At 51.1% G+C, this 21,333-nt stretch overlaps 1 protein-coding gene across 2 annotated transcripts; it reads left to right on the top strand.

The window, feature by feature from the left end:
* The first annotated feature begins 263 nt into the window (after nt 1–263).
* CBX6 (chromobox 6) lies at nt 264–17,756 on the top strand. Of its 2 annotated transcripts, none has more exons than XM_056509769.1 (5): nt 264–404; nt 548–591; nt 738–803; nt 1,052–1,118; nt 8,992–17,756. In XM_056509769.1, exons 1-5 carry the CDS (start codon nt 336–338, stop codon nt 9,961–9,963), a joined length of 1,218 nt encoding a protein of 405 aa, XP_056365744.1. In that variant the 5' UTR covers nt 264–335; the 3' UTR covers nt 9,964–17,756. The 2 variants fall into 2 exon arrangements, with proteins under 2 accessions (XP_056365744.1, XP_056365753.1); XM_056509778.1 differs by having other exon boundaries at nt 270–404; nt 9,046–17,756.
* The last annotated feature ends 3,577 nt before the right edge of the window (nt 17,757–21,333 follow it).

Below are 21,333 nucleotides of genomic sequence, written 5' to 3'. Positions count from 1 at the left end.
ATGCCGGGCATCAGCGCGGGCGGGATTCGCCTCCCTTCCCCTTCTTTCCCTTCCCTCGGCTCCTCTCCCCGCTGCGCGGCCGCCCCGCGGGCCGGGGAATGCGGGCCCCCCGCGCCCCGCCCGAGGCGCGGCCCCTTTAAGGGCCTTCAACCGCGGGGGGGCGGGTCACGCGCGGCCGCGGCGGGAGGGGGCGCGCGGGCGTGCGCGAGCCGGCGGCGGCACGAGGAGGGCGGGGCCGGGGGGCAGGGGGCGGGGCGGCGCGCGCGGGCGGGCGGGATTATTATGGGCTGTGGGCGCCGCCGCCGCCGCCGCCGCCGCTGAGGGGGAGCAGCAAGATGGAGCTGTCTGCAGTGGGGGAGCGCGTCTTCGCCGCCGAGTCCATCATCAAGCGCCGCATCCGAAAGGTGAGGGGTCGTCCCCACTGGGGCTGCGGGACCCCCCCCCTAACCTCGGTCCTGGCTGCCGGGCCCCGGCCGCGCCGCTGGCCCGCCCGCTGGGCCCCCGCCTCACAACCCCCCCCCCCCGCCTTCTCCCCCGTGTGTTGCAGGGGCGCATCGAGTACCTGGTGAAATGGAAAGGCTGGGCTATCAAGTGAGTGTATTCCGCCCGGGCTGCGGGGATGGGGGCCATGGGATGGGCCGGAATGGGATGGAGGGGGAGGTATCCGAGAGTGCGGCTGCGGGGGGATTTGGGCGCTAACCGCTTCGCTTGTCCCCTCCGCTGCTCCCGCCCGGCAGGTACAGCACCTGGGAACCCGAGGAGAACATCCTGGACTCCCGCCTCATCGCCGCCTTCGAGCAGAAGTGAGTGTTCATCCCCCACCCTGGGCTGGGGGGGCTGCAGCAGCAGGTTTGGCTTTGGGTGGGCGAGCGGGAAACAGCATCCAGGCGCTCCTTTCCTTTTTTCCTTTCCTTTTTCATTTTCTTTTTTCTTTTTTTTTTTTTTTTCTTTTCTCTGTTTTGTTTTTTTTTTTTTTTTTTTTGACTTGTATGCTTCTGTTTTTTCCCTTTGGGAAAAGTTTTAACTTCTTGACAAATTTGATTCCCTAAAGGGAACGAGAGCGTGAGCTGTACGGGCCCAAGAAGAGAGGACCTAAACCTAAAACTTTTCTGCTGAAGGTAACTCTTATTTAAATAACTTAGGCCTAGCAAAAAAAAAAAAAAAAAAAATCTCGCAAACCTTGCTGGCGGGTGCCCTTGGAAGGACTGGACTTTCAAGTGACTTGTGCCTGATGCCTGGCGCTGGGAGCGCGGGGAAAACCCGACAGGAAAGGGGGGGTGGGCAGAGGCGCAGGAGCGTGTGAGGGGAGAGCGCGTGTGCGTGCGACGACGGGTGCCTCAGCAGGACGGTCAGCACACGCAGATGTGCGTGGCGAGCCTGCAGTCTCTCTTGCCGACATCCTCTCCTTCTCGTGGCCTTCTGTTGCCGCAGTGGAGAGCTAGCCAGCCCTGTTCCCTCTTCTTCCAGCAGGCTCTTCCATCTGACCCGTGCTCTGCAACTTAGCAGCACGCTGAGCGGTCAGGCAGCAGAGGCGGGAATCCCGCTGCCACTTGTGCTCCTCTGATTGCATTTAAGGGTGTAGGTGCTCCACGGGAGTTTCATGAAGGGTTCATGCTTTGATCTGTAAACTGCAGGCTTGTTTTGCTTTTGCAGAGGGTGGGGGATGGCTGGGAGGAGGATGAGTGTTTCGGATGGCTGGGAGGAGGATGAGTGTTTCACCTCTGCATAGGATGGCAGCTGAAGTTTCCAGTTCCCCTCTGATAGACTCAGCATCTCTACAAGATGTCGTAGCATCTCTGCTTGCTTGCGAAGAAGAGCAAGGAAGGTAGTCCCTAGTGCAGGCCTTCTTGCCCTTTATTTTTACCTTATTTTCTTTTAATTAGGAACTCTGGTAGCTGCATGACTGTTATGTGAGCTCTGTCAATTTATTAGTTTACAAACGAAATGCTTTGCTCTACTCCCCTCTTCCCTCCCCTTCCTCTCCAGCTGTCACAACCTCAGGCTCCAAATAAGCATAGAAAGGACACACCTATGTACAGTTATGACAGATGAGCAAGTCCACGGTTCCCCTGGTTTTTCTGATAGGAATCCCTGGAGCATCCAGTGTGGACCCTGTAGTAAGGCATCACTATCACCAAGTCATCCTGTGGCTTTGGGCAAGTCACTTAGGCTTTGTGTGTGTTTCCCCATCTGTGAAACAGGTTAATACTTCCCTTTGCCTGGCAGCAGTAGGAGCTTTACTCAAGTCAGCACAGCACTTTTAACTGCATGAGCACCGGAAAGCACAGAGGGGTAGGGTGTCACTTCTCTGCTTTGAGAGGGCATAATGAAGCACACAGAAGAAATGCAGGAACAGGCATACTCTGATGCTCTGCCTGAAACCCAAGGGACCACGGTAATCCTTGGGAAGTCCTGCTGATGGAACTGTCCTCCCTCATTGCCTGTTTTTCTGCTAACACTGTTCTGTATCTGTAGCCTGAGAATTATAAACATATCTGATATGTGCTACCTCTTATGCTGTGTTCAGGGAACACAGAATGGTTGGTTTTCTTCTTTCTGGCAGTTACGCTTTGTGTTTAAATTTCCAACAAGCAAAGGAACATTTGAAGGGAAAACCACCAGCTTGAAATAGTTCTCTGCCTGCATTAAAAAATACTGGTATTTGTAATACCTGACACTTCAGAGCTGTAGAGAGGTGACTATGCTATGTGTAATCAGTTTCTTTTAATTTTGATTCTGAATGTGATATAGCCATATCTATTGCTGTATTACTCATTTTAAAAAACCAGAATCAGCCCCCATACTCAGAACCCACTCTTTCCCCCTTACCCTTTAAAACCCCCCTAAACTTAACGTGAATTATTCAGCAGCATCCCTTGAATCATGACAGTTTCTGTGGCACATCTTCCTTCTGCCAGCTCCTCAAACGGTAATGGAAACCTGTAGGTTTGCAGAGCTGGCTCAGTACTTTGTAGAAGATGAATCGTGATAGGGAGCAAGATCACCTCTCCTGAAGGCTGGTGCCACGTGGGAGAGGCTGGCAGGACAGAGCCCTACCACTGCCACTTGGTTTGCACCTCTGGGAAACAGAGCTGGTGGAGCTGTGCACTGACCTGCTGTTCCACTGTGACTTCGGATCCTACTCTAAAAATAACACCCCAAACCAGGCAGCGAGAAGTAACTCTGTCTGAGCCAGCTCCATCTGAACTTGTTTGAGCTCTGTTCAGGCAAACCACAATCAACACAGTTGTGGCTAGGGTTATGACAGAGATGGTTTGCAACTCAGTTCTTCTGACCCCCAAAGATGCACGTTTGACCTCTTCCAGCCCTGCAGCACTGGTGCTGCTGTGGGAGGAGTGGGATTGGGTTCTGCCTCATGCATTACTAACAGTATTTTCAGCTCTTGCCAGTGAGAATTTCGGAAGCAGGGGAAGAAATTTGATTCTTGTATCCCAGAGGGAGTATTTGGAGTTGGCAGTTAGAACAATATTCTTTTTGATCTGTTAACTGAACAGATTAGGCCTGAATGCAATGATATTTAAGCAGAAATCTGGTCTAGGACTGCTTTGATAGACTAGTCACCTTGACTTGGTGACTTGCTAGGATTTTTCATTTGTATCAGTGCTTAAATTTAGGCTTTTGAGTCTTCAGAATGGTGTCAAAATAAGTGCCCTGATATGCCACTCAGTCCTTTGGCTTGTGTTTTAGCTTGCAGTTGGGACTAGGTTTATCCTGGGATTAGTTCTCTAAAGTTGCAGATAGGCACCCAGGGGGATTTGCTGAAAGCATTCCAGCAGGTAGGTGGCCCACGCCTTTGGAAAAGCTTTGAAAAGCTGCATCTTTGACCACCTGCTGCCTTTGTGAGCCAGGCTCCTGTTTCTGAGAGCTGTCTAACACTTGCCCTTTCGATCAGACTGCAGAGGCCCATCACAGTCCAGGCTTTGTAATATCACTATCAAGATGGCCACTGTTGAAAGCGAGCCCTGCAAGCTTCAACTGCAAAGTTGGGCAGGAAATGGGTCTTTATCCTTTGCATGCTGGGGGCAAACTTTCCCACAGCTGAGCTCAGGCTTGGCGGGAGGCTGTGATTCTTGGGAGGCTGCTGGTGGGCTGCAGCCCTGCGCTGAGCGGATGGGGAGCAGAGTTCTTGATCTGAAATGGGCTTACTTATTTCTTAGGTGTCTGGCAGAAGCCACCCTTGAGGACAGGCTCCTCAGCATGGATGCTGGTGTGAGGTTAGAAAGAGACATAGCATGTGCTGTAGTGATCTTCCTCTTTTTCTCCTGCTCAGTTTGCTCTTTTTATTTTGCTTTCTTTCTCTAGGCACTCTGCTGTGTGGAATGCAAACCGCACAAACTCATCTAATAAAGTCTAGCAAGTGCTATTCAGAGATAGAGCCCGATCTGCAAGCTCAGTGGGTGGCTGGCAAAGACCCCTGCTTGGGGTGGCCATAAATACTAAGGTGACAGGAGTGAAGAAGGTTAATGGGAAGGAAGAAGTAAGGGAGAACAAGAGTAAAGGGATTCTGAGTAGGAGAGTGGGGGAAGAAGGGGCTGAGCAGCATGGTGCTCTGTCCTTTTGCCCTTTCTTGAACTCCCAAGCTGGAATTGGGTTTCTTTTGATCTCCTCCCTGTTCGTAAATTATCCTGAATAATTTGAAAACAGACCATTCCCCTTTTGTAGCATTTTGTTCCCAATCCAGAGGGAAACTTTAGTTTATGGCAGTGTTGCTTGGGAGAACTGTGCTATGAACTGGCTTGCTTTTGCCTTGTCATTTGGAAGACTGTTGAAGAAAGGGGGTGATAAAAAGGCAGAATGGCAGCCAAAAAGGGGGAAGAAGAGCTCTTGAAAATGCTGTTTGGAGCAAAGACTGTGGGAATGCAGGTGGAAAATAAAAGACAAAGCAGAGCCAGTAATTTATGAGAGAGTAACGCTACTATGGTCCAGCAGCATTACTGGAGTTGGCGAGATTTTGAAATAATTCACTAGAAATCCATTGCCTTACAAGGTCTTTGGTTTGATTTTTTTTCTTCCAAATGGGAGAGGTTTTGATACAAATCAGGTAAGAGAGGCCTTTCTAAGCACGTGCCTGTGTACGTGCTTGTGTGCCTCAGTGCGTTAAGGGAATGAATGAACAAATATGCTTGCTGGGCCTCGAGGGACACTTATTCAGAAATAGTAGGGAATGGGGGAGATACACTAGTTCCCAGGGGCAGTGAGGGAGAGCTGTACAAGATAAATAAAGGTGATACATATCCCAGACGGGAAGAGGGGGAAGGGAAGCAATCCCAGCAATTGGCTTGCTCTCATGACAGAGCACTGCAGCAAGCCTCCAGAAGCTGCATCCTGATGTAGGCTGAGCTGTAAGCAGAGTGAATTACTTCGTATACATGCTGAGCACTTCTTCAGCAGCAAGCACATCCTGCGGGTGGAAGCAGCAAAACCTGGAGAGGTAGTTTCCATGTGGAAAACTTGTGAGCCATGTAGCAAACTGTGGTGACACAGCTGAAAGGATTCAGCAGGTTTGTTTTTCAAAGACCTTGTCCTCATATGGCTGTGAATGTGACCGAGGAATGGATCCAGAGCAGGGAGAAGTGCATTTCCAACAGATAAAACTGAATTTTGAGTCTTCTCCAAACCAAAGGTAGCAAGTTACTTAATATAAAGTTGGAAACAGGAAGGAGAGCCTCTGTGCTGTCCTCTGCAGTGAAGGGACAAGTTCATTTAGGTAATGCCTGAATAAACCTGATCCTGTGGTAGGAATACTGAGCTTCCCAAGTGAGAAAGCTCTGGGGGCTGGTCTTAGATAAAGCATCTGATAAGATTTTTCTTGAAACCTTACCTGGAAAAACAATCTCAAGGTAAGCTGAATATTTGCATAATGCTCTTTGGAGCTGGTCACTGGAGATAGCTGCGTAGCAGCAGGGGGAGGACTGCTGGGCCCTAACTTACCTTCTGTCTTAATAATCTGACCAAAGTATCAATGCTGCATGTAGACTACCTGGAGACTACTGAAGCTGGAATTTAATAAAGGCAGATAGCTGAAACATGAGTTAGAAACAGCTTCAGCCTTGAAAAAGTGCCTCAGAAGTAACTGAAATGCAGACACATAGCACGGAAATGAGAGCTACTGGTTCTGGCACACTGGAAAAGTCCAGGCCATGTACCAGGGCTCTGCCCTAGCTGCTGTGCAAGCACAAAACCAAAACAGGTCTCTCTGTGAAAACAGGACAGGAGCTGATTAATGTGTACAGGCAGACAAAGTAAAATCGGTCGGGCTGTGGAAGTGGCCAGGTACTTACCATCCCAGCATTATCACTTTGTTTAATGTGGCTGATGGGAAGTGCTGCTCAGAAATTTTTGGGGTGTATAAAGAAACTGAGGGTGTTTGTGACTGCTTCCCCCACGCTTCTGGGAACCTGCCACCTTTCCTGGGTGATGGAGGTGGTGCTGGTGGAAGGTGGCAATTAGATTTGACTTGGAGCAGGATGGCACAGAGGGGGCAGAACTCCAAGGCATGATTACAGGGTAGGCAATTAATCTGAAACATGTGCAGTGTTGGCAGCAGGAGAGGCCCTGAAGGATACCTTTGTCCATCCATTGAAGCTGTAGAAGTATTTTCAGTGATGCATCTGTCTGTAACCTCTGCCTGGCTTCTCTGACCTGTGTTTTGGAATGGGACACTGTGTTGCATTTTGCTCTTGGCTCAGCAGTGGTAAGTTGGTGAGAAACCCAGAGCACAAGAGCAGCAGTGCTGGAAGGGCTGGCTGTGATATGGAGCAGGATGAAAAGGAACAAATTTGTTAATTCAGGCTGTGCTGGTATGTAATGTCAGAAGGCAACCTTTAGCTTGTCCTTGTGTCTGCCATCTGCTTCAGAGGAACCTGTGAAGAGATGGAGCAAGCGCAGCCCAAATGTGCATTTGCCTGTGCCTGTGACCTCCTGACCAGATCTGCAGTGTTTCCAGGTTGTGCATTGATGAGATGGGAGGGGTAGAATTGATGTGTGCTGCAGGGAGTTCATCTGGTGCTGTTTCTGTGCTCAGGCCTGTATGATGCCTGTTACAGGAACTGTATCTTATTTTCTCAACAGTTTTGGGCATGGAGTAACACTTGAGGCTGGGTAGAGAGTAATTAGATGGACATTAGGATGCTTTCTGCTACAGTAGGATGTGTTGGGGTTTGTGTGTGCTGGAAACACTTCCCTTTAGCTAGGTGGAAACAGCTCTGTTTGTTAATGTGCAGAGTATCTGTGCCTGCCTTGGAGTTGTGCTCGCTTGTGTCTGTTTCTTTGTCAGCTGGCTAACACAGAGTCTAGGTCCCCAGTAAGGATGAGCCTTCAGTGTGTGTTTTCTTGTACAGTCAGAGAAGGAGGCCTCATTTTTGTAGTCTTTTTAAAGCCAGAATGCAAGTAGTACTGGAGGCTGTGATCATCCAGTGTTAGTCAGAGAGGAACAAAATGTCTTCACGTCTCCGTTCTCTGCTCATTCAGGATCTTCTGCAGTTCCCATGCATATCTCTGTGGGAGAAGAGAGGCTCTGGCTAGCAGCAAAGCTCTGGAGCTGTAGAGCAGGACTTTGAGCTTTTTGTGCAGGGGCTGGATGGGCCCCTCGCTTAGATCTGTTAGATCCCTGCCTTTACACGCACATTTTTTTCCCCAGGCATTTCTCTGGTAGGAGGCACAGCCTGCAGGGTGACAAAGGAGATGGAGTTGAGTGCTAAGCTCTTAGCTGGCAAGAAGCCATCCCGATCTTGGCGTGTGCAAGGGGCAACGGGATGGAAAAGTTGGGGAGGAAAAGCAGCTGTCGTCTTCTAGCGCTGCAGTTCTTGCTGTGCCCACGAGGTGGGGGAAGCTGCTCGCGGGATGGGCAGTCACAGGGTGGGGGCTCGCCTGTCCCCTCCAGGCCTGTGTGACTTCTACCTGTCACTACTGCTGAGAGGGAATATGAAAGGGGGTTGGTTTGGGCAACTGCTGGGGTGCAGGTGGAAGGATGAGCTATACAAGCAAGAGTGCTCTGATGAGATGTGATGGAAGAATAGCTTACCAATGAAACAGTTGTTCCTGCTGCCAGAAAATGTTCCTGTCTCTGGTGCGTGAACTAGGGCAGTTTTTGGCACCAGAAGAACTTAAAAATATTGTTTCCCCGGCCTGGCTCTTGGTGAGGGCATAGAGCAGTTGAACAGGTGCTATTCTTGCTGTGATCCAGTTTCAAGCAAGCATGATGCTCAAAAAGACAAGTCAATGTCTTCTTTGGAGGTGCAGTTAAATTTTACTTGAATTCCAGCTGGCCTCATCTCTTTAATACTGGACTTTGCTCCTACAGTACAGTAAGGATGAATGACTTGCATGTGACCCTAGTTAAAAATCAGATCTCTAAATTTCTTGTGTTTAATGAAGACAGCTCCATCAGACCATTCTCACCAGCCTCCATCTGTGTTCTTCAAGACCCCCTTCTATCACGCTTTTCAGAGGCACTTCTCTTTAGGCATTACTCTGCCTCTTCCCTCTTAACTTGTGCTCAGTTTGTAGAGAACCTGGTACAATCCCTATGTAAGTTTGGGTGCTGTCTCACCACTGACAGCCCCAAGTGCCTAGGATGATGCTGGCTTCTTTGGCTGACAATGGAGGGTTGTGCACATTGACTGATGATGACCAAGGGGGGCTTGGGAGACCGTTAATTCTAACCCTGAAGCATGCCTGGGAAGTAGCAGCTTCCCCCTGGGGAAAGCATGTGTTAACAGGGGTACAGCCTAGGGAGACATTAGCTTCCCAAAAAATTATAGACAGTGTCCTATGCCCGTTTGGGGGCTGTGCTGGAGCTATCAGTAGTTTGTAGGCGTGTACCTGTGCTTGTCGTTGATGTTGGTGTGAATGTGTCACGGTACTGCTGGTGAGTGCTTATCCTGAAGTGAGCAGTGCCCGATTTGAGGTCTGGCTGCACCTAGGCTGCCTCTCTGACCCTGTTTGTTTTCTTTCTCCCCACCACCGCAGGCTCGGGCCCAAGCGGAGGCCCTCCACATTGGGGATGTACACTTTTCTGTCAAGCCTGGTTCCAGTACCTCCTCTCCCAAACTCCATTCTAGTGCCGCCGTGCACCGGCTCAAGAAAGACATCCGGCGATGCCACCGCATGTCGCGGCGCCCCCTGCCCCGTCCGGACCCCCAGAGCGGCGGGAGCGTGGGCGGCGGGGCCGGCATTCGCCCTCCTGTCTCGCCCTTCTCGGAGACCGTCCGCATCATCAACCGTAAGGTGAAGCCCCGCGAGCCCAAGCGCAGCCGCATCATCCTCAACCTCAAAGTCATTGACAAAGGTGGGAAGCCAGCCAACGGGGCCGGGGGCCTGGCCCGGCCCAAGATCCCGTCCCGAAACCGTGTCATTGGCAAGAGCAAAAAGTTCAGCGAGAGCGTCCTCCGCACTCAGATCCGCCACATGAAGTTTGGCACCTTTGCGCTCTACAATAAGCCGTCTGCCGCACCTGCCCCCTCTCTGGAGGGCAAGGGGGAGGCCGAAGGCTCCCAGGCAGCCTCCTGTGGGCTCATTGTGGGCTCCACCCCCTATGATGCCCCCAGCTCCAGCTCCTCTGGCTGCCCATCACCCGCTCCTCACTCCTCCTCTGACCCAGATGATTCCCCTCCAAAGCTGCTCCCTGAGACCCTCAGCCCAGCCATCCCCGACTGGCGTGAGTCGGAGGTCCTTGACCTCTCAATCCCACCTGAGTCGGCTGCCACCAGCAAGCGTTCTCCCTCGGGAGGGTGCAGTGGGGGGCAGACGCCCTCTTTGTCCCTCTCCTCTTCTGACCCGGAGCAGGAGGCTGGCGACTGGCGTCCTGAGATGTCCCCTTGCTCTAATGTGGTGGTCACAGATGTCACCAGCAACCTCCTCACTGTAACCATCAAGGAGTTCTGCAATGCAGAGGATTTTGAGAAGGTGGCGGTGGGTGGTGGTGGAGGAGGCAGCAAGTGAGCAGCCAGGTCCCCCTGCTCCAGGGGTGTGGGGGGAGCTCTACCTGAGAGAAGTTGTGTTGCGAATGGCTGTCCTTAGTTCTCTCCTTCTCCCCTTGGCTGTCCCTCTGCCCTCACTGCCACCCTTCCTCCTCCTTTCCTCCTGCCCACTTCCTCTTGCCTGGAGGCTGGAGTGTGTCAGTGGGGGTATGGGAGCACCCACTGTTCTGGGTGTTGGTACTGCTAGGAGGAGGCAGGGAGGGTTGTGGTGGGGCTGGGGAGTGGTTGTTTGTCCTTGAGTGTGGTGTTGTCCAACGGGCGGTGGAGCCTTTGGGGCTGAGGGATGAGTGAGCATGTGTCTGTGTGCCTGTGCAGGTGGTGAGGAAGGTGCTGCTCTTCCTCATTCCCTTTCCATCTTGACAAAAACTGAAGAGGAGCTCCAAACCCTTGAGGGAAGGATGTAAGAGGATTGGAGCCCTTGCCCATGTCCTCCAGACCTTCTCCCACAATGTGCATGCAGACTCTTTCATTCTTGTTTACCTCTTGCCATGACTACCATCCTGCCATCCTTCCCCTCGTCACCTGCAGCCTGGATCTGCCCTGTCCTCTGCTGTCCTTGGGGCACTTGCTGATCCAGATGCCCTCAGAGTGAGGGGGAGAAGGACAGGTGAAATGTCATGCCTGGAAGGTGCTTGAGACAAAGCTGGGGTGGTGGGGGGTGCCCCATGCAGCCTATGCCCCATATTGGCTTCCCCTTTCCTTTGACTATTGGTGCTACCTTGGCAGTTGTATGGGCGCTTTCAGGTGCCCTGATCCCTCCTCTTCTCCTGCATCTTCCAACCTGTTCAGCTTCTCGGGAGAAGGGGAAGAAAAGAGGAGTCTGCTTCCAGCCAGCATCTTCCTCCTGATGTTCATCATTTGCACTTGTTTGGAGAGAGGGACATGAAATGCCGTTCCCTGGTCTTTCTGTAGCAGAAGCGGGAGTGGGCTGTGGATCCATCCTTCAGTCTGTGGAAGATAATGCCAACAGCCACATGAGGCTGCTCTCCTGCCTGTATGTAAGCTTCCCCCGGCCCTCTTTGCTTCCTCTTGTTCCTTCCAAAGGAAGGAGGGGTGGATACTAAGGCAGGTTGGTTGTTCTTCCTGCTTGCTTTTGCCCCTCCTGCTCTGCCCTCCCTCTGGTGGGTGGCCTGGAAGAGGTTTCCCCTCTGTCTTTCAGCATCTGAAACAGCCCTTACAACTGTCAACCAAAGGTGCTCATAAGAAATATCTGTCTCACATTGTATGCATGTGCGCTGGATCTCTTCCCCGAAAAAGCTCCTGTGAGCTGATCTAGAAATTCCTTCTCTTCACCCCTAGCAAACAGGAGGGAGCAAGACCACAGCTTGCTGTTTGTTCCACAGCTTCCTCTTTCCCTGACCAGCTTTGTTCACATCCAAAATAAGCTCTATTTTTTGCCTGCCATTTCTGGCTTGCTTTGTTTCTGTGTGGGTCCTAAGCTTCACAGTGAGAAGCCATTCCTTTGCTCTCCTTTCTTCCTCTACTTGCGCAGGACTGAGCCTGTAGAGGCAAGGAAAGGAGGCGCTGATGAACGGTGGGAGAGCCTCACCCTCTCAGCCCTGTCCCTGGATGGGGCAGAGGGGTGTCTCTTCTACATAACATGCTGCAGAGGTGTAAAGGGTGGGAAAAATTCCTCATGCCAGGGCTCCTTTACTTACAAACCTGCCCTGGGAAGGTGAACACAAGTGGAATTTGCCCCTCTGGTGCTTTCACACAAGGATGTTCAGGAGCTGCTGGCTCTGAGGTGTGCTCTCCTGCAGTAGTGATTTTGTAGTTGCAGTGATCTGAACATAGAAGGGAGGCAGTTTGTGGGAGGGAAGTAATATTTGCCTGCCCAAAGAACATTGTCAGGGTGGTAGAGGGGCAGACTGGCGTCTGACCTTAATTAGGGCTTTTGTGCCTAGAGCTTGTCTGTTCCCTGCCTCCAGCACCTGGGCTGGTGTAATAAAATCTGTGCTGCCCTCCCCACAAACCTTGCCTTGCAGTGGGTGGCGTTCCAAGCTGTGGGAAACGGTGAATTCACACCAGTCACAGTTGGGTGTCTGTGCAGACCGTCTGAGAGGCATTCCAGGTGCTGTTAGCACCACCCTTGGTACACCTCTCTTTTTCTTTCCTTGGTTTAAAGAGCTTAGTGGACTCTTCGGGGATGTGCTTTCATTCACAACTGAAGCTAGGGGCAGGGAGAAAGAAACTTCCCTGATCCATTCACCAAGTAAGGCTTTCTATAACTTGTTGGACTTGTGTGCGTGTCTGTGTTAATACCTGCTTGTATTTTTTGTGGGTGTTTTTTATAATTTGGGTTTTCTTTCGCGCATCTTTCCTGTGCCTGGCACACCCAGAGATCCCTTATGTTAGCATAGCCTATCCATTTGACTGCAGCTTCAAAAATGAGCAGTTTGTAGGTATAGGGAAAAGCTTTTTCTTAGGAAAATAGTGAGGAGATTCTTCTCTTTTTCCTCCCCCTTCTGAGTAAGAACTAATCTGTGGCTGTGAGATAAGAGGAGCTGCTTTATGGGGTGGATGCAAACCGGCCAGTCACTTTAGGTTGTTAAGTTACTGTTTGGTGTGTATGTGGTGATGTGTTTTGTTTTGTGGTATCAAGGTTCTGAAAAAAGTGTTGAAGCGTTTAAGTGGGAGATAAAAGGGAACTTTAATAGGAAACTCTTGATGTGTTTTGGCCAAGATGTATTGCTTGGCAGAATTCTTTTCCCCAGTGTCTCTTGTATGGTGTTCTTTGGGGGCAAGGGGCAGGAATTGTTTAATTGAAGGGGTTTTGCCTTTCTCCAGAGTGGCAAGCAAGGGAACTGTCTGGGAAGAGCAAAACAGTGGGTCATTGTAGGGATGCTCCGCAAGGACCTTCTTCCTGCGGTGAGGAGATGAGGGCACTTGTTGCAGCAGAGAAACTCGTGCAGTACATCCTCTTTGTGGAGGAAGAAAGGAGTATGATCCGGCTTGCAGACACAGCTCACCTGCTTGTGTGACAAATCCCTCCCTGGGTGGGTCACCAGGTGGGAACCAAACCCTGAACCTCTGGATCCAAAATGAGGATCCTGTGCTGTTTTGAGTTAGAGGTTTGCTAACTTGAATGCAGCAGTCACCTCAAGTTCCCTCAGGTGGACAAGACACTTGAGGCTGACTAACCTACCTTCATATTCACGTGGGCTGTGCTCCTCCTTCTGAATTTTGCCCTTGCTCCTTAAGGGAGATAGGAAAGAAGATTCATCCCTGCCTTTTAAAATGGGCAAGGAATTGAAGGAGGAGTTTATTTGAAAGTATCCCCTTCCTTTCCCTATAATCCTTAGAAAAAAAAAATCAACAAAAACAGGGAAATATTCTCTGTGTCTGTGCCATGTTTGTTCTTGTCGTCGTGTTTTTAGAGGAGATTTTATGATGGAGTGGAAAAAGTGAAATGATTAGTTTTGCATAAAAAAAGAAAAGTTTTAAAAAAAGTTTCTACAGGGAGAGAGCGAGAGAGTTTAAAAATGAATAATAAATGCAGTGATTGCACAAACTGTAGTGGTATTAGACGGTCCTTAGAGAAAAGAGTATTTTGTAGTATTGAAGCATGTGTGTCTGGGATGGTGTTTGGCTTGCTTGAACTGGAGGGAAAGGCATTCTAGGACTAAGCAGCGATCTCTGAGCTGAAAAGGCAAGTTGCATGTTGGAGGAACCCTGTCTACAAACCTTTCCCGTCCTTGCCTCCCAAGTGTTGGAGTGAGTTCCCTTCCCTCCCATACCTCTCCTGTGAGCTAAGGTGGAGTCTCCAAGTGGTTTTCTGGCTGAGCAGCCCTCAGAGATGGCCGGTCACATTTTGACAGAAAGTGGATCAGGCCATCAGTGTGGAAACAGTTGACTTACTTTGCATGCACAGCAAGCTGCTAACGTTTGGGGTTGGCATGTACCTTTCCTGCCAAGTTGCTGTCTCTTCTCTTTTCCATCCCCTGTATCCAAGCAAAATTAATCATGGTGGGCTTATTTCTTGGGAAGCAGATATGCCTCCCCTCTGTAAGGTTTCTTAACTTCTTCCAATACCAGGTGAGGGGTGGCATTTTTCTGTATGGAATTCACCACATCAGGACAGAAAACTGAGTCCCATTGGTGTGTATTCCAGCACCCCTTTTCCAGCTGTATCTCTAGAGGCAGATGAGAGAGCTGCCTTGTGTGCTCTGATTGTGTTGCTGAGGGACATGCACCCTCTTCTCGAGGCCAGTAAATGCTGGAAGTTTTTAGGTTGGAGAAGGGAGAGAACACCTTGATAGGACTGTGCTCAAGTAGGGAGGCCTTCTCCAGCTTCCTTTGGGGTGGTGGGGAAGAGTTGCCTGAGTGTTCCTTCAGAGTGAGGAGGCAGCTCTTGTGTGCTGGCTTCCCCATCCAAGATGTCTCTGGTGTTCATCTGGCATATGGGAGTGACTGCAGGGAAGAGGGAAACCACCAGATGTTGGTGTCTGAACAGAAGATGGCGGGCAAGGACACTTGAACAGCTTTTCTTGTCTGGACTTCTCTGGTGCCCTTTGCAGTGGCAGATAACTGATGTCTTGATGCTTCCCATAGCCTGGGCTGCACTTGGGAACTTCTCTCTCTGCCCCTTAAACTCTGTCTGTGCTTCCCATGGCTTTCAACTTGGAACAGAAACCTCCTGTCTCGTGCTCTCTTCTCAGTGAGCAGCGTGGGACTGGAGGGGCATGAAGCTAATGAAATGCAAGTTCCTTTGGGGATGAAAAACAGAAATAGTGTGGTGAGCAGGCCCAGCTGTGGTGAGCCACTGCTTAAATTCTGTTTTCAAAAGAGAAAGGGAGCATGTCTCTGTGTCTCCTCTTACTGAAGTTCCCAGGGAGATTTTGTGAAATAAACAAAAAAATTTTAAAAAAAGGAAAAAAAAAAGAAAAAATATCACAACCACAATCATGCTTTTTACCAAGTAGAAGCTGTCTCTGAGCTGAGTCTTCCTAGGGATTTCACTCCCTTCTCCAAGCCCCTCTTTGTAGAGGAGGCTTCAGCAGCTCCCAGAGTTTGGAGATTATCACCTTCCTGGGGACTTCCTGGCAGAAGGAGGTTTGCCATGCTTGAAGGATGGTGTCCTGAGTTCCCCACACTTCTGCCCACCCCAGGCTGTGGCATTAGTAAGGCTGCTCAGGAGCAGGTCCTTCTTCCCAGGGAGGTGTAACAAACCTGGAGTGTGTGTTTGGCTAAGTGCTTATTTTCCCCTTTGCTTCCTTCCCCACCTTCTGACAAGACTTTTTCCTCCTTGCCTGGCACATCCTTTTACTCCAATGTCGCTTGCTTTTGCTGCATTTTTCAATTGCCCAATAATCACGCAAGAGCTGGGATCTTATTTACTTCTTATATATAAATATATGAATATAAAAAGCCTCCCCTCTTCGTCCCCATCTCACCCACCACCCTGATCTCCACTCTGAAGGTGATCTGCTGTAGAGGGTTAATTTGGGGTCGGGGATTTGGTGCCTCCTGAGTTCTGTTCCTTCTTGGCTTGCCGTGGTTTTTCTGGCAGCTGTGTCACTGTCCTGTGCCTCTGTCTCCCTCGTGCAAAGGGGATGGGGGTGGAGGAGTCCATCCTGCTGAGGGTGCTGGCAGCCCAACTCTCAAGGCATTTGCACAGAGATGCAGTGCTCAGTGTTGCTTCAGAAATCCCCTGCTCCCTGTCTGTGCTTCCTTCCCCAGGTAATTCCAGGAAGTATCTTCATTTCACCAATGCTCTGAGGTTGAGAAAATAAGTGTCTTTATTTTCTTTTTTACTTCTGTTTTTGAGATCCTTCCCCAGAGTGCAGTGTGTATGGTTTCTTTTTGAGGGTGTAGATAGCAGGAGTTGTTGGAGTTTGTCTCCATCCTCACCTTTGCCTTTCCGTCCTCTGCTCCTCTCACATTTGGCATTGCCCTGTGTCAGACTGATGTGGTCAGAGGTATTTGTACCCTTTTCTGTGCAGGGTCAGTCTTGGCACCAGGAGCTTCTCCTGTGTTCTGTGTGGTGCATTCTGAGGTGCCCTGTGTCCCACCTGCCTCACCTGTAAGCATGCAGCAGGGCCCTGAGTTCTTCTTTCTTCTCTTCTTTAAACTTCTCCTTCCAGGAGTGAAGGGAGATAGTCTGTTGCCTCTGGCAGCTCTTCTGTCCATTCCAGCTTCTCTGTGGTGGGAAACAAAACTACTCCAGGGCCATCCAGAAGCACAGTCCTTGGGCTGAGGGTCCTTCCGCCCCAGATGAGCTGTGTGCTTTGAGTCCACACCGTCCAGGCGCTGGCAGATGGCCCTGGGATGGAGGAGCAGAATGCCCTCTGTGCTCCTGGGCTGAGTGGAGCTGGGAAGTGGGCAGCAAGCAGTGTGCTGTGGCACAGGGAAGAAGGAAGGTGACAGAACTGCAGTCAGAGTGGTACCAGCTTTTGCAGAAAATGTTCAGCTTCTGTTCAGAAAATGTGTCTGCTGGGAGGAAAGGGGCATGGTGGGACATGCAGGCAAAGTGTTAATTCCCATTGCACGGCCCTGGTTCTTTACTTCATTCCTTGTTCAGCTGAGCACTTAGAGCTCACGTTAAACCTCTGGAACACAGCTGGGTGGGTCAAAGCACTTGGTGGGGCTTCAGGGCCTCATAGGACTAGTGGGGCTTTTCCAGGCTCCCAAGCAGCCCCCCAGCTGGGCCCTGCTCTCTAGGGATGCTGAGGGTTTCCCTCTGGGCAGAGCAGCAGGTAGGTGCTCTTGCACAGTTAGCTCTCTCTTCAGCTGCCCTGGGGGGAGCCTGCTGCTTCCAGCCCCCAGCTGCAAAGCGGGGCAGAATCTTAGGTCAAGTTCTCAAACAGAACAAAAAAATTAATCGTTGTGATGACTTTTTTTAGAAAAGAGTTGTCATGCCTGCGCCTCCCCCAAGCAAATCAACTCAGTGTGCTGTCCTCCTTCCTCTTCTCCCCTGTGCCATTAAGCTTTGTACACTCCCTAAGAATAGAGGACACTCTCTGCTTTGGGATTTTTTTTTCCCCCCGTTTGTTTTCTTTTTGCATTGAAAGTTGTCTGCTGGTGGTGGAGGACAGGGGCCTGCTTCATCTGTTCCTTCCTTTCACCTTCCCCTGTGCCAAGCTTAGGCTCAAACGCTGCAGATTCCTGCAAACACTGAACTTGGAGCAGGCAAGTGACCCCCCTGAGTTCTGTGGTACTTGGGTGCTTCAGGTTCTGCCTGTGCTTGAGCTTTGGCAGCATCAGAGCCCTTCCTTTCTCTTGGAGAAGGTCAGCCCTAACTCTAAGAGTGCTGATAGTTCTGGTGCAACCCATCTGTCTCTTCATTTCCCCTCACTTGGCATACAGAGTGAAGGTGGTAATTTTTTTTAATTTAAAATAAACCTAAATATGTAATTTTTTTATTATTTTGAAAAAAATGCATTTAAGGATTGTGCACGGATGAATTGTATATCTATATATTATTTTTTTGTCTTGCAATTTTCATTTTAAGTATAGTGTTTGTTCTGTTTTGTTTTGTTTTGTTTTTTAATCCAGTTCCCAGCTGGCTAAACTCTGTCTAGAGTGGATGGGTGGGAGGCAGAGCCACTGGAAGGGTGATTGAATCACCCTTTCCCTTGGTGCTTCCTACAATAAACTGGTTTGCTCCAGGTTTGGGGGTGGGGGTTGTGCTAATTACTCTTGTATTCTTGTACATTTTGTTCTTTCTGCTGCTCTTGAATATTGTATCAATGCCAGAAATGGGGAGTTAAAAATTAAAACAAAAAACTAACCCCAATAAATTGTTACATTCCAAAACCTGTTGATGTTTTCCTGGTGTGGGCTGTGAGTTGTGGAGGTTGGGAGGAGGGCTACAGCACTGCCTGCCCTGAGCCAGCACAGATCAGCTCTGCAGTCAAACACAAGCACCTGCACCCTTCTTGAGCACCAGGGATCAGCCCTGGTTTGGTCTTTGGACCTTTCTGGACACAGAGAAGCTCTGACAAAAGACAGAGGAATATTCCAGGATGTTAAGGGAAGAGGGAGCATTTGGGAAGGCCCAGCTTTAGTAAGTGGAACCTGAACACCCTCTTCCCAAGTGCTTTGGAGAATCTCCAATGGGTCTCCCACACCCTTTTCTTTTAAGAACAAATACAACCTAGCATTTGGTGGCTGAAAAATGCTTTAGGCTTTTCCCAACTCCAGAACATATGCTTAAGTGCACTTTCAGACAAGCTGATCTAAAATATGGTGAAAGATCTCCCAAATGTAATTGAAGCCCATCACACTGCAGCAGCTGCATTAAAAGGCTCAGCTGAACTTCTAGGGGGAAGTGAGGGGTGGGAGATGTGGTGGGGCAAGGGAGTGGGTTTTGGACAGAGATGCCCTTCAGGCAGGCAGGAGAGGGGCAGGAAGGCACCTCTGGGTACTGGGAAAGGACTGTCTGGGCAGAGCTCCAACCAAAACACCCTCAGGGCTGCCCTGCAGGAGAGCGTGATGAGGTCTCACCTGGAGGGGAGAGATTGGGCTGAGCTGGGTGTTCTTGGAGAGCTGCTGCCTTGAGCTACTGCTGTGTCTGAGATTTGGAAAGCCACAGCAGGGCCTGCTCCAGTGGTGACACGGCTGGCAGCAGGGAATGCCAAGTACAGGTGTCATTCATGTCATGCCATCAGGCTCACCTTTTCTCTTCTGTGTGCCAAAACACTCACAAAGCTCCCTCCTCCCTTGCCCTTGCACCCTGGTTTTGCTCAGGATTTGAGAACACCAAATGAAGCCAACTCTCACCCAAGCTTTCTGGAGCAGGAGAAAGGTTGGAGAGAGATCCCACCCTGACTGAGCACATCCAATGAGGTCCTGCACCAGCACACTGGTGCAGGCACTCCCAGGAAACAGAGCAAGGTGATGCAAGTCACATCTGCAGGGCTGAGAAACCTGGAAATTAAAGAAGCCAGGATTTCCATGCTGTGTAGAACCTCCAGATCCCCAGGATCTGAAGGCTTCTGGTCTAAGGAGATGGTGGAGCTGAGTCCATGGAGTACCAGTGGCAGAGGAGCCCTTTCATCTCCCTAGGGTGGCCCTGGGGATGCTCCTGAGCTGGGTGATAACCTGGGAGGAGGCAATCCCCCACTTCAGAGCATCAGCTTACACCCCCCTGAGAAAATGTCCCCTTCCCTCACCCCCCCACCCTGCTGGCTTTGGCATCATGAATGGGCCAGGGTTTATGTTGGGAAGGCTGGATGCAGGGCAGCCTTGGAGCAGGGGGTGTCCTTCCCCTCAAGCCAGCAGTCCATCCTAAACATCCCTCTCACCCAGGGGGCACAGCAGGGTGACCCCTTGTCCTGCCTTGCCCTGCCTGCAGCCACCCCTTGGGGACAGCAGCTAGCCCCAGTCACCATTTGGGTGTGAATTAGATGGAAGAAAATCCCTTAATTTCTTGCTCCCAGTCCATCTGGGTTGAATCCATGAGCTCTTGTTAAATCCAGCTTCTGTCACCAATCCTGCTCAAAACAGGAACCAAAAAAGCCCCACATTGCCTTCCCCACCCCACCACACACCGTGTCCTTGCAAGGGCTGGCACCCACCGAGCATCTTTAAATTGTTATTCATGGGACAGGGAGGCTGCTCTGGCCACTCACCAGTCTGAGTCATCACCCCTTGTGAAAATCTATTTTTGTCACCTCTCTGTCTCTGGGAGGAAGTTGTGGTCCCTGCTGAGGGACAGGTCGGGACCATGGGAGAGGTGAGCCCTGCCCTGCTGCAATACCCAACTCTTCCCCATCCCAGCATGGGTGAGTGGGCCAGGCTGGTGCAGAGGGGCTCACCCTTCTCCTCACTGCCAGAGCAGCATCAGCCAGAGGTATGAACATTGCCACCACAGCCCTGCAACCTTTGGTAGTAAAATCTGGACAGTGCAAAGTCCCCAGCACAGAATGGCTTCCCCTGGCAAGAAGCTTTGTAGAAGTGTATGGCACTTTTTTCTGCAGGGTTGCAGATAAGGTACCCCTCCCACCCTGATCTGCACGCTGTGGGGTAGGGTGCCCTGGTGCAGCACTCACATGGGCTCCTTTCAAATCCTGGCAGCTGCCAGGGGGGCAGGCAGCAGGCAGGGGGTGACACAGCAGGGTGCAATCCACTGCCACTGCTAGCAAGGGACAGGCTGGTGGCCTCCCCTCATGCCATGGGGTGCAGGCTTCTGTTTCCTTTGAATCCCACACCAGTCCCAGCGCAGCGAGCACTCACCCTGCCAGAGCTCTCACTGGCCTCACCACCAGGGCCAGAACACCTGTTGCTTGGGCTTTCTTCACATCCACCTGCCCAGGCTATTCCACGACTGGCTCCACTTTTCCTCCTCAGCATTCCCTTCATCTCTACCTCTTCCTTGAACCGCCACATTTGTCTTCCTCTCCTCCTCCCCACAGCCTTAGGACACCACAAGTCAGGCAGGTTTCTTGCTGGCTCCGGGGTGAGGGTTTTGGGGGGCTGGGGTACAATGCACTCTGTGGGGAGAAAGGGCGACTGTAGCCTGGCAACAGCCAAATTTAAGGAGTCTTTTGTAGCTCTGGCTCCCTTGCTATCCACTCAAACACGCTTGGGGGAAAGAAGAGGTAATCTTTATCATTGTTTCATACCCAGCACTGGAGCTGTTTTAAGCACACACGCTCTTGCTTCCCTGCCGGCTAGGAAGGATTTCCTGCCATTACTGAGTAGCGCTTGAAATTGATTTTGTTTGTTTTCCCTCTCCTGCTCCTCTTTTCTCGGCAGGGCTGTGTCGCCACGGTCCCACTGTGCCTGGAGAACAGGAGAGGGCATGGCACCACTTCTGTTGGAGCAAGGAGAAAGTGGTTGTTTCAAGCAGCTCATTTATTAGCAGCTCAGACTAGGGTGATCATGGGGGAAGATTAAAAGTGTAGCTTTATTTCCCAAATGGATAACATGGGCATACAGGGCAGAGGGTGAGGCATCCCATGGCAGCTCTCTGCAACAGTCCTGAGGTGGGAGAGCACAACAGCTAGGAAATTTGCTAGCTTGATTTTTAGGAGACAGGCAAGGAGTAAAAGACTATCACAGGGAAAGACTTATTACGAGGCTCTCACCCTCGGGGTATCAAGAGGCCCTTTATTTCCAGCCTAGGCATCTCGCAGGGGAAAACCATCCCTTGGGCAGCGCCGGAGCAGCATCCTCTCGCTGGAGGCCCCCGGGGCGCCCTCCCTGCCCTTCCCATCCCCTTGCCCGCCGGCTTCCCACCGGCCGGGAGGGAGCTCAGCGGGAAGGGGGGGTCACTGAGAGGGGCACGGCCGGGCCGGGCCGGGGGCGGCGGCGGGGGCGGTGCGGCGCGGTGCGGGCGGCGCCGCCCGGCACATATAAGCGCGGCGCGGCGCGGCGGGGCCCCGGTGCT

This window comes from Oenanthe melanoleuca, chromosome 1A (genome assembly GCF_029582105.1).
Source record: "Oenanthe melanoleuca isolate GR-GAL-2019-014 chromosome 1A, OMel1.0, whole genome shotgun sequence".
Classification (NCBI taxonomy): domain Eukaryota; kingdom Metazoa; phylum Chordata; class Aves; order Passeriformes; family Muscicapidae; genus Oenanthe; species Oenanthe melanoleuca.
Note: the sequence above shows the minus strand (reverse complement) of the source record. Positions and strands in the feature narration are given on the sequence as shown.

Bases quoted from the DNA above. Each gene is read 5' to 3' on its own strand.
- CBX6 (XM_056509769.1), top strand. From the start codon at position 336: ATGGAGCTGTCTGCAGTGGGGGAGCGCGTCTTCGCCGCCGAGTCCATC. The intron at 405-547 runs GTGAGGGGTCGT...CGTGTGTTGCAG, and splicing joins TCAAGCGCCGCATCCGAAAG to GGGCGCATCGAGTACCTGGT. The intron at 1,119-8,991 runs GTAACTCTTATT...CCACCACCGCAG, and splicing joins CTAAAACTTTTCTGCTGAAG to GCTCGGGCCCAAGCGGAGGC.